This window comes from Lycorma delicatula, chromosome 1 (genome assembly GCF_047948215.1).
Source record: "Lycorma delicatula isolate Av1 chromosome 1, ASM4794821v1, whole genome shotgun sequence".
In the NCBI taxonomy this organism is placed as follows: Eukaryota; Metazoa; Arthropoda; class Insecta; order Hemiptera; family Fulgoridae; genus Lycorma; species Lycorma delicatula.
In genome coordinates, this window is record NC_134455.1 from 286,877,192 (window position 1) to 286,893,490 (window position 16,299).

Consider the following 16,299-nt stretch of genomic DNA (forward strand, 5'->3'; position numbering starts at 1 on the left):
TTACTCTCTATTTGTAAACAGTAAAGGTAAAATATACATAAAGTACCTTATGTTACACAAATAATTGACTATTAAGATATATCCTGTGATAGAGTGGATAATTGATTTTCTATTGTCTAAAGAAAAAGGAAATTGCAGAGATGGGCATAAAATCACGTTAAAATGCACTAACCATTTACAAAACATCAATGCATATCTTTATTATCCAGTTAAATTATTATATAATCTGTGTTAATAAGTTATGATGGCTGTTCAAAAAGAATCATTTGTTTTACATTTTCACATTTAGCTCTTGGCCCCTATTGTTATTCAACCATGAATTTTTTCCAACATTGATAAATTATTAATAAAATAAGTTTTCTAACTCTTAATTACTATTTATTTTAGACATTTTTAAAACATTGGTTTTTAATAAACTAAATTTGTGACCAGTTTCATTAGTTGCAGGTGATGTTTAGCTTCTAGCCCAAAATCTATGACTTAAACTCTGCACCTAGGAAAACCATATGTATATTTAAAAATATTTCACAGCTGTAAGTTTCAGTCTAAACTTACTTGGATTCAAAAGACGTAGAGATTCATAAATATCACAAGAAGAGACGTGAAATAACTCTCAACACGAAAAATGGTTTTAATTCAATGAAAAATTGGTTCACATCTATCTGTTATAAATTTCAATAAAATAATATATTTACAATGAGATTTACAAACTGAAGGTTTGAAGTTTAGCTTAACCAATTTTAAGACATGCTTCAGGGAACTTGGGTGGGTATTAAAACCACTTGATACTCCTTAACACATATGAAACATAAAAGGCTGGAGTCAAACGGTTATAAAATCTGAAGTAAAATAAACTTGTATTTTAAACTAAACCACAAGAATTGAAAAAATGAAGTAATTACTGAACTAAAGAGAAATATATATCTTATTTAATAGCTGATAAGACAAATGATATAATAATTAGTTATGATTTTGGATAAAATTGATTAGAATTACAGGGTTCACAAAATTGACAGAGATAGGAGAGTATGTTTTAAAGTTAAAATTAAAATACCAATCATTTTCAGAATAAATGCTCCAATCTACCACTTAGCAGAATAGCTATTAAAAGAATTTAATAAATTACATTAAACACTAATTTTTAACATCAATTGCAACCAACCTAATAATAATTCAAAAAGGTGAGCTTTTATAGTTTGGTGACATTTTTTTTGTGATTACTGTATTAACTTGAAATTGTAATCAAGGAAATGATAAGAGATTTTGAAACATTGGTTGATCATCTAACCTGTTGATCCATGTAAAAAAGTGTAGAGTATATAATGTTAACATAACAGGTTTGTACATTTAATAAACTGCTTTACAACTCATTAAAAATTTTTATAAATAAATTGGTAGAACATTATTTTACATGGGTTTGGTTGGGAAAACTAGATAATTTTGCTGCTGTTCATATTTCTCATCAAATTCACAATTTAAAAAAAAATTGACCAAATCATAAAACTTTCAGATTAATTGTTAAAGATAATAAAATCACTTTTATTAAACATATATCACAAATGATTCATTAAATCCTATGTATTTAGTTTCAATAAAATAATTTTCAGAGGAAACAGTGTAGTTGGAAGCTTTACAAGGAAAAATTAATTTTTACTACAAACACTACTAAGGATAAAAATATCTTTAAAATCTTATGTTAACTTTACTAGAACTAAATGTAGGAAATTGGTCTCTAGATCTTCAATAATGCTAAACAAAGCCAAACCTAAGGACATAATTGATTTATAAGGCCAATAATTGCAATATAGGATTCATAGGACTAACTAAAAAGAACTAATTAAACTGTAATAAAAGAACATTTTCCTGTTATAAATTTAGAAGTTCTGAAAAATTGACTGTAGCTTAATTTAGAAAGTGGTTACAGAATTAGTTAATTTGAAAAAAAAAGTTTTAAAACATTTTGTGTTAAACAGAAATTACAGAGTTTATAAACTTACTTTAATATCAATAAAAGAGAATCTGATTGTTGCTTTGAAACAATGGTTTTTGAAATTATCAGATGGTAAAGGGAAGCAGTTTACCATCTTACTCTTGACTATGGTAAATATAATTATTACAAACTGTTGCATATATTCTCTAGATTTGTCATTTATTTTATAAAATTTCTAATGAAAAATTCATTCCTTCACACTACTTATTGATGAAAAATGAGGATGCATATGTTGATGATGTCTTACAAATGCTGATCTATCTTAAATCTACACACCAACTAAAATTAGTGAAATCGTATATTGTCTCCATTAGACAAGATATAAGTAGTTACATGAAAAAAGGGTGGCAACTTCAGACAAAGGCCTGAAAGAAAAGATAAACTAGTTTTAATGAAACCAAAGAGCCATGCTTGTTCTTGTGGTTTATTTCTGAAAATAAGGAATATTACTAAAGAATAAATCATATGTAATAATTTAAGTAAGGAGTAATTGATACAGAAATCTATTTACAAGAAACTAATACCATCCTCTTATCTTCTTTTACGGTTTACTGATCTATTTGTTAAAATCAACTTAAGTAAAATTTTTCATTTAGAAAACAGAGGTTAATTTAGACATCAACATCTGCAGACCAATTTAAGTTTTTGCGAATCATGATACCCAAAAATTTAGTGTGCTCAACTTCCTCTAACAATGAAACAGAAGGTTATCCTGTAGGAATCTGTAACAATTTCAAATTAGTGTTTAGATGAAGTTCAAGAGAGAAAGAATTATATAAATTATTTTAAGTTCATAAAGAAATCATTTTCAAGTAACAGCATAACATAATATATATAATTCATAATCATACAATAAACATGGCATACTAATATAATTAAACTGATAATACTTCAGTTTTTATTTCTTACATTTCAGTTTCTTTTCATACATTTGGGGTATTATATTAGTTCCAAATTACCTAATTAAATTTTTAACAAAAATAAGTTTATTATTATCATATCTATTTATTTTAATTCTTGTAGTTTATTTTTTTATAAAAGATAAAGTAAATTGATTACATTTTTATTAAGTGTGATTAATACACAAAGTTCACTTCAGTTTGGTTAAATGTTCAAGGTTTCATGTTATCTCAAGGTTCAATTCAAACACCAGCATGCAATAAAGTGAAATGACCAAACATTTACATCTGAATTAAACTTTTATCTATCATTTATTTAGAAAAAACTAACACAATTCCACCTACCATTTCTTATAAGAGACCCGAACGATTTTAGAAAAAAAAAAGAAAAAAGTAGATTATGAACATCATGAATCAAAACAAACATTTTCTTTTTTTCTTAACTGGTCAAATGAGTTAGGAGGTATGAAATATGGATAGATCATCTGTACTTCAATTGAATATAATCAATATTTATTTAATATAACTAGAAATAAAATAATGTATTGAATACAGTACATCTTCATAAGTCTTTCAAAAAATAATTAAGTAAAGTTAATATATTATACCAAATTTATTGAAATAATGAAATATCTGCAACAAACTTCTATAATGAAAAGTCATGAGAGAATCATAAATAAACTTAGCATGAAACCCAATTAAATGACTGCAATAACATAATTACTAAAAATTACTAACACTTACTGGAATGAATTGCTAACAAATTTTATGAAATTAATATGGGGAAGCTACATAAACAGCAAATGAAGGCTTTACAATGAAAATCAAAGAACTGAATATATATAATTCAAGAATAAATTGAAAAAATAAAATTACTCAGTGAAGTGTAATTCATTATTTGTGGGTACTAACACCATGAACTAATAAATAAATAAATAAATAACAAAACAGATTTTTGAGTATTACATATAATTATGTTCTTTTTTTTGTTTTTGACAGCTTATATCAAGTTATAACAAACAACAACAGACCTGCATCTTCTAAAAAAATAACTCAAACAAAAAGATATTTGATTTTTAATTTATTTCTTCAGGTGTTATTGATAAATGTAATCGTTTATATCCTCGAACTACAGTCATGTTCAGAACACTCACAGAATTATTTTCCAATAACTGATAAACTGAATTTGCATTTTGAATAGGTGTATCATTAATATGTGTCACAATGTCACCTGGTTGTAAACCTCCTCTGAAAAAAAAAAAATTAAAATCATGCATACAGTTTCAAAGGGTATAAATTTAATAGTGACTAAAATAAAAAAATATTCAAATTATAAATAATTTTTAACAATCTTTGATTACACTGGACAACAAAATTTCATTTGTTGTTTGTTATAAGTGTTAATAGCTGAGTCTAATAATATTTTTTGATGCTGATTTCAAAGATGTCAGTGATTTCTATCTATCAGACACAGTTTTTTTTGTTGTTGTAATTAGCATTTTTTATTGTAAGAAAAATGCATTGTGGCAGTAGTATAACAATATTATGTGTGCAATTTCTACAAGCCTAAAATCTGCTTCTTTTTGATTTTTTGATGAAGTTTGCTGTAAGTACATCAGTCTTGAGATTCCAGCAGTAATCAGCCAGCATTTTTGGATTCTATTTTCCATAGTAGCATGTTTCCACGGTGGATATTTCTAGGTGAAAGCGCTCTCCACGTTTGAAATTCACAGTTCCTAGGTTGGTAAGGAAAAACACCAGATGAGATTCTAAGAAGTAGATCTTTAGTAACATATTACAGAAAAGAGCTTTATAGATTTTAAGAAGCTTAGTTATAACTTCTTAGTAGTTATCTGCCCTATGATTTCCAAGGATGTTATTTCCAACCTTTTTAATTCTTTGTAGTTATTACGTTATGATTTCTAGGGAAATTATTTACAATATTTTTAAAAGATTTCTAGCAGCAACATCACTGTCTTTAAATTTTACATCATTCATTACTTTTCTTATTTGTGGGCCAACACATATACTTTCCTTTATCTTATCATCTTATATTAAGGAACTTGTGTTTTAGAAAGTGAAATCCAGTCCCATTATGATCCATTGCTTTAATGACATTTTTCATTAAATCTAGCTTAATGTGTGTGTAGTGGCAGAAGGTAAAGTTTTTCAGGATTTACTACTGCTAGATTCACAATGTTCTTTTATCCCATAATATTTTTTTTATTTTTGGACACTCTTTTTTAACATAATGATTTTTCCTATCTCACTGTTGCACTTGCACAAGAAGCAAAATTTAGTAAAGTTGAGTTGAAAAACCAAGTACCAGTGCTGTCACTTTCAGGTCCACAAATATGTTACAAATGTTTTTAATACTGATGAGCTACAGGAACTGATTGGATATTATATCCCACGTGAAGGACTGCTTTCAAACTATGCTTTGAAGAGTCTATAAAACAATGCCATTCATCCAGATGTGTATATGTCCCAAAGCTTCTAGTAAAAATTTAACATCTTTACTGTAAATTAAGTTCTCATACTGGAAGAAGAAGCATTCAAATTCACACAACCTGTCACATAAAGTACTTATTTTAATACTGTGTTATAAAAGATTCCATCCTTTTAAGACATGATGCAAAAATGTCTGCTTGATTCTTGGATAAATTTAGATCATGTACGAGATCATCACCTAATTTACATCCAAGATATATATATATATATATATATAAATCATATAATTTTTTTTTTTATAAATGTAGTTATATTTCTCCACTGAGACATTAATGTTGTTATCTCACCGCAAGTGTAACAGAAATTGTTGCAACAATTTCTGTTACACTGATGGTTGATGCAACTGCATTGCATTCTTATTAAAAGGTTCACTGTAATACATTCATAAACACATACTACAAAATTTTAAATATATTAATACACACTGACTTTACAGGGAAAAATCAAACCACAAATTCATAGAAAAAGTAGCTGAACCACTAAATGTTACACACACTTGACTGTTGTTAAGAGTCTTTTAGCCAGCACAGTACACTATTTACTGTTTACAGTATTACATCCAGCCACCACCAAAACAAAACTCATACAAAAACTGTTTTGTGAACTGTTTTCATCAAAACAAAAATCATATAAGCTGCATAATGGGTGAATGTGATAACATTTTATAAAAATATGATGAATCACGTGTGTATCATTTGAAATTGTTTTAATTACTATGTAAATTATAATAATACTTATTTTTCATGGCTATTTATCAACTTAAATAAATTATAGTTTATTTTGCAACTTAATAGCTACAATAAAAAATATGTTGTACTTGCATTCTTCATGCAGATGTACTTGCTGGAAAATAGGAAAGGCAGATACAAAAAAAATCTGAGGCCAACAGGGAAATTCTGACTTTATATTCAGAATCAGAATCAAAAAATACAAAATATTCAGCGAATATTGACCATGTAACAAAATCATTGTTGATCAGTGTTACAAATAATAACAGTCTTCAAACTCGTTGAAGACTTTTTTTAATTTAATAAATTAAATAATAAATTAATAATTTTTAATTTAATAAATTGCAATATACTTGGGTACAGTCTTATTTGAAGTATGTATTTCAAATTGAAGTAGTAAGTTTAAATTGCAATAACAACTAAAATTCAGTTCAAACAAATTTTGATTACTCAATAACTCTAGGATATTTTCATATAGTATTACAAATAGAATTCTGTTCTCTTTTTGGTTTGTATTATATTAGCTTTAATTCTCATTTGAAAATAAAAAGGCACATTTTAATCAGAAAAATTTTTACATGCAGATGCATATCTTAATGTTACATTTTTACTTCCTTGTACGAAGTAAAGGAAGTATTGTAATTGTGAGAAATTTCGGTTTTCAGATTTCAAGGAAATATCCATTTTGACCATCCCTGAATCCATTTTGACTAGTTTCTGTGTGATGTCTGTACATACGTACGTATATACATATGTATCTTGCATAACTTAAAAAATGATTACCCATAGGATGTTGAAATTTTGGATTAGGACCATTGTAACATCTAGTTGTGCACCATCCCTTTTGATTGCTATCAATATAACCAAAAGTGTCCAAAAAAGCCCAAAATCCAAAAAAAAAATTGATTTTGGACTTTTTCTTAACTGCAGTAATAAGCCCTCATTGATAGCTTTACAACGATATATGGTGGTTCTTATTTTCACTGGTTCCAAAGTTACAGTCAAGTAAAATCTTAATGAAATATTTGTATCTTAGGGGAAGGGGTACATCGGTTTGAATCAGATTTCATCTACTTTTTTTTTTTTTTAATTTAAGTATATTGATTTATTAATAATTATTAACCTCTCATTGTAAAAAGCTTTTTACGATGAATAATAATTCAATAATAACAACAAAAAAAATATGAGAAGTTTTTAATGAAAAAAATTTTATATACTTTTCATTTTTTTTAAATGTGTAAATGTAATTTAATAGGCATACAAGAAAGTCATGTTGTCCAAATTAGATTTTTTCATATGTAATATATACATAGAATGTGATAACCAAAGCATTTCAAAATATGACACTATAATAGTAGCTGAAAATTAAACACAAATATGGACAAGGTAATATGGACAAAACAATTAGACTAAAGAATGTTCAATGGCTTTAATGAGAATGGAAAGTTGCTTATAGAATAAAATCATGATTTAAAAATAATATAATAAATATTGTCAAAAAGCAGCAATTGCATTAGAGAATAGTATCTAAGGGATGAAATTCAAGGTTGAAATTTTATTGAAAAAATCAGAATTCTTTGTCTTTATTGTTTGTACAAACTAGGAGCTACTATAGCTAGGGCTAAACAGTTGAAATAAATTGGAAAACAAGAAATATTCAAAACTCATTCAGTAAAATTTACTCAAAATCTAAAATTATATATCTATTTTGATGTCTAAACAATCATCACACTAAGGAAGTAGAATATTTAAGAAAAAAAGTTATATAAATAAATGAGAAAAATAAAAAATAGTATATAAAACATTGTAATTGACAAACAGTAGTAATAAAAGAATATAAAACTACTACTTTTAAAAATATTTTTAGAATAAGAGAATAAAAAATATAAATAACTGCTATCATTTTGGAAATAAACATTTTGCTTAAAACATCTAAATCCAGAAACCACTTGTATAGACTACAACAATCTTTATACAAACACCTCAAAGACTTAACACATGCTTCTTACATAGAATGAATATAAGTAAAATACACGTAATATCTGAAGGATAGAGATAGCATCATGAACCTTAAACCAATCAAAAAAATATTCCTCCCATAATCAAAATTTAAATTTAAGTTTGAAAACTGATTTCTCTAATACCCTATATTTATAACAAGCCAGATGCTCCTTTATTCTAAATCAACCTTTTTATTTAGTTAGTCTTACATATACTAAATTGCAATTATTGTCTACAAATCAATTTTTAAATGCCTGTTCTTCAGATGAATTTTTATCTTTAGCATTTCTCAAGTCAACGGGAAATTTCTTAGATACAGCTGTAATATCAAAGTTGTGCTTTTTAATATATTTTTTTGATGTGGATGCTGATGATTGGCATTTATTTATAGTCTCATTAAAACAAACATTAAAGGCAGCATTGTTGTATAATTCAAGTAAACTTTCATTCATATTGGTAGCTCAGGCAATAAGAATGAAGGAAATATAGGAAATCCATTAATTTTGAAAGATACTAAGTAAGATGAACAATTATGGCAAATCTATAGTGACCCATATATTATTGTGCTTCTTCTTGGTCAATGGGGTGGTTTTAAAAAATACTGTTGTTTTACGCTAATGGGACAGTCATATAAATATTTATTATATATACTATTATATAAAGAGGAAGAGGGTTTTTGTTTGTTCAGGATAAACAAAAAACTACTTGAATAATTGCTATCAAATTTTTATCCACGTTTCTTGACATAATTGAGGTTTTTAAATATTTCATCTCGAAAAAAAAATTTAGTAGTACAGATTTGCAGGTTGAAGCACAAACTTTAATGAATTGTGAGCTACGAGTGTCTATCATTGTGTGAACTGGGTTTGAACTGTGCTGTGAATATCTAAAAACCAATTTCTAGATTGTTTTGAAATTCTGAGTTTCAATCTCGGCTATAATAAATGAGATATTCAGTAGATCTGGGCTTGCCACAGTTAGTGTATGTGTGACTGGCTGCACCTGCCTCCGGTTACTTGACTTAAAAACATAAAATAAAAAGATTAACTGCTACAGGAAATTAAGTAACCATATAGCACAGGCAAAGCTGCTACAGAGAGCTAGTATATTATAAAAGAAATTAAATCCTACAAAACTAACAGCATCAAAAAAATTCAAAGACATTGTTCAAAGTTTTCTTGAAAACAAATAAATTGAAAATAGTGATGTTAATAGAGAAACTCACAAAAATTTAGGCTGAAGAATATCAATGAAAATTCATTTTTACATTCTCAGTTTTTTATTTCTTGACTTCTTTACTTCAAGGGAAGATGTTTTGTAACTCAAAAACTAAGCATTAATTCTATACATACCTGCTTTGTTATAAATCTTTTGTAATAATTTTATTATTATTAATTACTGTATTTAATTTTTTTACTATTTGCTCATGCTACTATTTTATAAGATGAATGTTCGATGTGATGAAAGTGTGAGAACTCAAAAACTTCCTGTATTTATACAAAGTTTTTTTATTATTTTAATCTGAGGAATGTGCTGTAAATTTAAGGAGGCATCTCCTGAACACTTAGCATATTTATTTATTTTATTTATGTATTACAGGTTACAGAGTAACTTGATGTTGGCATGATGTTTACAGTACTCTGCAGAAATGCCAAGGCATCAATGCAGTCTTGAGTGTAATTGTATATGTACCGGTAATGTGCAGTCTGGAACAGATTCAGGCCAACCAGTCCTGAAATGTGTGGTTAATTGAAATCCAACCACCAAAGAACAATGGTATCCACAGTCTAGCATTCAAATCCATATAAAAGCTACTGCCTTTACAAGGACTGAAACCTTAGAACTTATAACTTCAAAAATCAGCTGATTTTGTGATTGAGTTTAACCATATTACCAACCCAGCAGGTTATACACTAGGGTTATTTTTTTTCAAGGTTCGTTGGTTGCGAAATAAAAACCTGCGCAAAAATCATAAGAACCTTTGCGCATATGTGTTGTGCAGCGTCTCTAGTTTGGCCTTCAATCACGTCACGTCACCTCATTTAGTTCTGAACACGCAGCTAGCAAGTAAACACGTCTACAAACAATAGCATCTCCTGCCAAGTGTGAAGTGCGTGTGGTAATTCAATTTCTTCAGGCTGAGGGTGTAATGCAGCTGAAATTCATCGATGAATAAGTAATGTGTACGGTGAAACTTCAATGAGTGACAGCAAAATGCGACAATGGTGCAGGAACTTTAAAGCAGGACGTACAAATGTTCATGATGCAGGCGGTCAAGGCATGAAGCGAGTGTCAACTCCGGAATGGAGTTCTCTTGGTGGAATTCATGGTACGTGGCACAACCATCACTGCAGCCTCATTCTGTGTGACTCTTCAACGTCTATGAAGGGCAATTCAGAATAAGCGTAGAGGAATGTTGTCATCAGGCATTGTCTTTCTCCATCACAATGCTTGGCCGCACACTGCAGCTGTAACAAAGAAGCTCCTGCAGCGTTTTCGTTGGGAAGTGTTTGATCACCCACCATACAACCTGGACTTGGCTCCATCTGATTTTCACCTCTTTGCTCACATGAAACGCTGGCTAGGAGGGCAACATTTTGGCACACCGAGCTGCAGACCAGCATAGAAACATGGCTGAAAACACAGGTGGCTCCGTTCTATGACGAGGGTATTGGAAAATTGGTACCATGCTACGACAAATGTCTAAATCAGAGTGGCGACTATGTAGGGAAATAGCGTAACTATGTAAGTACTAGTTACAAATAGAAAATTTTTTATTTTCACTGTGGTTTTAATTTCATAACTGATCGGACCTTGAAAAAAAATAACCCTCGCATATTGAAGATCATGATATCCCAAAACACTTAGAGCATAGTGTTGTAATTTTTAAAACAATTTATGAGAATGACAACAGGTAATATGAACATAATTAAGAGCTAAATTCAGAAAATTAATTAAAAACTGTTACCACATATATGCCTAACCTTATATTGGCAAACGGCAATGGTAGCTGCTCAGATGTCAGCAGGAACACAGTATACATACACACTGGTACAAGCAAAACTCCTGCCTCGCACATGGCTGGATGACCGTGCAGTTCTTTCACCATAGCAGTGCTGTGGCCTCCACCACTCTCAGGCTCCAATAAAAGAGCGCGCACAAGAGTGAATTTTTAATTCATCGTCGATCACCACTTGGAGAAGACCAAAAAAAAGAAGAAGATGGAAGAAGACAGGCTCTCCTACAAGCTCAATTGTTTTAGAAACTTTGATACTCTCTTAATTTAAACATTCATTCCATCATACTTTGGACAGATTCAACTATAGTACTATATTGGTTAAATTCACCGGCAATACTTGGCAGACATTTGTTAGCAACAGGGTAGCTCAAATTCACGAGCTAATTAATGAGTGTTTGGAAACATGTGCGCTCTAATCCTGCGGATTTAATATCAAGGTCTACAAAGCCAGAAATACTTATCACTTCTTCACTGTGATGGCATGGACCACACTGATTGACCGAAACGAAAGATGACTGGCCAGAGGCTCTTCAGACAATTTCAATCAATCCAGAATTAGAAGAACGAAAAAAGAATGTTCTTGCAACAGTAACAACTATGCAAACTCCCAATTTATTTGAAAAATTTTTATCTTGGTCTAAACTTTTACACATCACTGCTTTATGTCACCACTTTATACACAATTGCAAAAATTCTAAATTCAGAATAATTGGCCATCTCAATGCTAAGGATTTAAGAAAAGCTGAATTAGTGTGGATTAAACATGCACAAAGGGCATTTGCTGAAGATTTTAAGAATATTCAAAGTGGCAACGTAGTGACCAATAAAATCAAATCTTTAAATCCATTCATTGATATTATGATATTCTGCGTGTAGGAGGAACATTAAAATATGCTCTAATTGACTCGAATTACAAAAATCCCATTCTACTTCCTTATGATCATATTGTCACTAAACTAATATTTATTGAAACACACATCAAATACCTTACATGCTGGACCACAAGCTCTTCTTTTGACAATAAGAACTAAATACTGGCCTCTTTAACAGAAAAATCTTAGCACGTTCGACCGTGAGACACAGTTTTAAATGCTTTCGAGTTTCTCCAGAGCCAATTCAACATTTTATGGGAGACTTACGACAGAGTTCAACCATCACATCCATTTCAAAACTGCAGAGTTGATTTTTGTGAACCATTTTATTACCGAAAAATGTCACTACACCAATGCCACGGCTTACGCAGCATTATTTATATGCACGACAAGTAAAGCTATACATATTGAATTAGTTTCTGATTTAACAACGAAGAAGTTTTTAGAAGCTCTTCAACATTTGCTTGCATGCCATGGTGCCGTAAGAAACATTTTTTCTGACAATGCTATGAATTTCATTGGTGCCAAAAATGAACTGTTAGAACTCAAAAATCTTTTATTATCTGACAATCATCAATAGCAATTTCACAAACACTGCGCTTCAGCCGAATTACTTGATATTTCATATCTCTGAGGTCACCACATTTTGGTGGTCTTTGGGAGGCCAGGGTAAAATCGGTTAAAAATCACCTTCAGCGAGTGTTAGGAAAACAAATTATAATGTATGATGAATTAGAAACACTTTTTTGTAAAAACTGAAGTCTGTGTAAACTCACTGAAAGCCCTATCCACAGATCCCAATGATCTCAACCCACTCACTCTTGCTCACTTTATCACTGGTCAACAACTCACTTCATTTCCTGTTCCTGACATGACTAACATAAATATTAATAGACTAGACTACTGGCAAAGATTCAAAAACCTAATCAAAACTTTTGGCGATGCTTTTAACAAATACTTATCTACATTACAAGAGTGTAAAAAATGGCAGAAGAATTTTAAACCTCCGAAGGTTTAAAATTCTTAACAATTATTGGTCATTAACGATTATTGGTCATTATGATCATCAAGGAAGATTTCAGGCCTCCACTGCACTGGATTATGGGACGTATAGAAGAAATTCACTGCGATGCTGATGGTATACCTCAAGTAGCCACCATATGAACTTCCAAGGGACTGTGCAAAACTTTGCTGAAAGTCTGTTTTCTACCTGAGGATTGAAGTCTATGTCTTCAAGGGAGGCCCAGTAGTGCAAGCATGCAGTTGTTCTCCGTAGCTTAAATGTTATGAACCCAGACTTTATACACTAAACTTATATACAATGATTTTAATAAGTCTTTTTGTGTTAATTAAATCTTTATTAAACTTAAATGCTTAATTATTTACTTCAACTAAATTTTTCGTGTGAGTCTTATCTCACCTTGCAATATCTACAACACAAGGGGTTCTTAATTTACTCCCTGATCACTTTTCCATTTATTTGTTCCATTTTATTTCATTACTGAATTTTTTTATGGTATTGCTACTGTTGATAAGTAAACAGATTCAATTTATGGTATTTTACTGAGATTTTTCTAATAACAATTACAATATCTATATAATTTTATTTTAATGCATATTTGTGTTGAGATATGAAATCTATCATCTAAAGTAAAAACTACAAATTAAAATGTTGAGCTGAAAAATTAGGGGTCATTGACCTCTTAATTTCTATAAAATAAACCTAATTTCTAATATAATGCATTTTCAAATTAATTTATTTTTATTTATTTAATTAATTTTTATGAGATACGCCTTTGGAAACTGCTTCCTTTTTTCACTCACCCTTAATGACAAAGTATGTAAAATACTTACAATTTTATTACGTGTGTCAAAGTTTCTTTGGACAGGTTGTACTCTGCGCTTTTCCTTCTATGTTCTCTATAGGGTTCATCTCAGTGTAACATCCAGCAATATTCTGCCATCATCATAGTAGTCCATTTTCCTTGATTTATTTCCTGTCCTGATGAAATCTCTCACTCATCTATTCGCTAACAGCACCCTGATTTTCAGGAAAATAGTCCACATGTGAATTTAAGGAGTGAACCTTCAAGCTCATAGAACAGCCTAAATTTTTGTACTTCTACAGCATGTTCTCAATGATTGATTTGAAGTTCGGATCCTTCTTATTCTTATTCGTACCTTGGTTACTATGATCCTTGGTTACTACATCTTTAAATTCTCCCCAAGAGACTTCCATTTCCATTCTTTTCTGCAATTTTCATTTGTTTCTCAAACTTACAATCTTTGAGAAGATTTCTAATGTCAAGACCAGTAAAGACATCCTTTTTTATTTTGGCAGTTGATAAGATTGGAAATTTGTCACTTAAGTATTTAAAACATTTATTTTCTTTTGATAAGGCTTTGACAAACTGCTTCATCAAGCCTAACTTGACATGCATAGGTGGAAGAAGAACTTTATTTGGATCTATGAGAGCTTTTCGGAACACATTTTTGGTTACAGGTTCTATTTAAGGTCTTTTTGGCCAATCTTTATCAATTGATTTTCTCTTTCTCTGCTATACCATTCACACAAAAAATAAGAAAACTTTGGGTATATTCCTTGCTGTCCTAGGAGCATCAATATTATTTTGAAATCGCCACACATAATCCACTTATGATTGTCATATTTAATTTTATTAAGAATGAATTCCAAATTATCATAACCCTCTTTTAAGTGGACAGAATGTCCGACGAATATTGATGAATACGTATTTCCATTGTGAAGAAGGACACCTTTATGGCTTCTTTTGGAGTCTATGAACTTTGGAGTCTCCAATCAGTACTTTCATACAGAATGTAAAATCGAGCCAAAAGTCCACATACATCAGTGCAGAAGACTAATTCTCCATTACCTGAAGAATATGAAAGAAAATCCTTTTCTCTGTACTTGAACCAGGAAAATGAGATGCCAGCTGCTAGCAGGTTCTTCTCTTTAAGAGTCAAACCAAGCAATTCTGAATTTTCTTTGGTCAGATGTAAGTCTCAAATCAAATCATTTAGTTCAGATTATGAATAAAGTTCTGGTGCACAGCTATCTCCCTGTTCATACTCCTCTATGTTATCTTCATTTAAATCACTTATGGAACCGTCTATTTCAAGTAAATTTTCTGGTGGAATCGGTACTGGTATGTCTGAACCATAAGAAACTAGGCATAAAGCAGATGGCATAATTGGATAGATGATTCTTTTTTTATTCTTCAAATTGAAACTGTGAACCAGTCAACAAGAGTAACAATCATTGGTGTGATTTCATGGCTCTCACCATACCAATGGAACTCCAAATCTGAATGCTTCTTGTTCACCCTTTGACCACCGTCTAAGTCCTTCAACACATGTGTAGCAAACATAGTGGAGTGCCCAAGTTTTGTCTTGATCTCCAATTTTCACTCCGAAATACATGAGGTACACTTGTTGAATGAAACTTATTGTATTTCTTTTTTCCCTTTCCACCATTAACTCATCACAAATATAGCAAAAAAAATCTGCAGAATTTTTCCAGCTTCTTGAAGCCATTTTGATAAGAGAAGGTTTGCTTTATGGCCTGAAAATATATTTTCCATGGACAAAAACACATTTGATCATGGATGACAGAAAACAACTCAATTTACACAAGCTTGAAACATCCCAACCTCATAGGGGGAAGACACTTTGCGACGTTACCAGTCGCCACACCCCCCTCCGTTCTGAGCCCTGTGAGGCTTTACCGAAAGTCATCTTTAGACTCTCCGGTAATTGCATGCTGTGTGATTACATCTCACAGCACTCTTGAAACAGCACTGATAGTAACTGCATAGTGCATGAGTGGCGTGGATAGTTGCCAATAAACATTTACATCTTGTTTCTTGTAACAACCTGTCGGCCAAGCTCTCCCACCGTCTCTCTTCAACCCAACCCCCCTTCCATCCAATTCAGATCACTCAACTATTTAGCAATAAGAATGTATGGTATAAGCCAAAAAAGTGAGTATATTATATTAATTTTTATAAAAAAAAAAAACAATTTATGTCTATTTAATAGTATCACATTTTCACAATTTTTCAACTTTTTGCAAATTTTGAAGTTTGCAATTTGTGAAAAATCCTGACATGATAGAAAAAAACGAAGGTTATGTTCGGATTCAGCGCTAAAAAATACATATGAATCAATTATCAAAAGTTAACAAAACATTCCACAACCCAAATTTTGCAGGCTTGTGTTAAGAAATTTTTATAAGCAAGCTATTAAATATATTTAACAC

The 16,299-nt window shown here is 30.4% G+C and overlaps 1 protein-coding gene across 3 annotated transcripts in view; it reads right to left on the reverse strand.

Annotated features, from left to right (window-relative positions):
* HtrA2 (HTRA2-related serine protease) overlaps window positions 1-16,299 on the reverse strand; it is a 53,359-nt gene continuing 37,060 nt past the window's right edge. Inside the window, exons 7-8 of one of the 3 annotated variants that reach the window (XM_075378931.1) lie at window positions 4,044-4,137; window positions 1-2,712 (exon numbers count right to left, since the gene is read on the reverse strand). In XM_075378931.1, coding sequence (XP_075235046.1) covers window positions 2,698-2,712; window positions 4,044-4,137 — 109 coding nt within the window. In that variant the 3' untranslated portion in view covers window positions 1-2,697. Of the gene's footprint in view, window positions 2,713-3,797; window positions 4,138-16,299 lie in introns of those variants that run through there. The other 2 variants (XM_075378923.1, XM_075378917.1) reach the window with 2 other exon arrangements.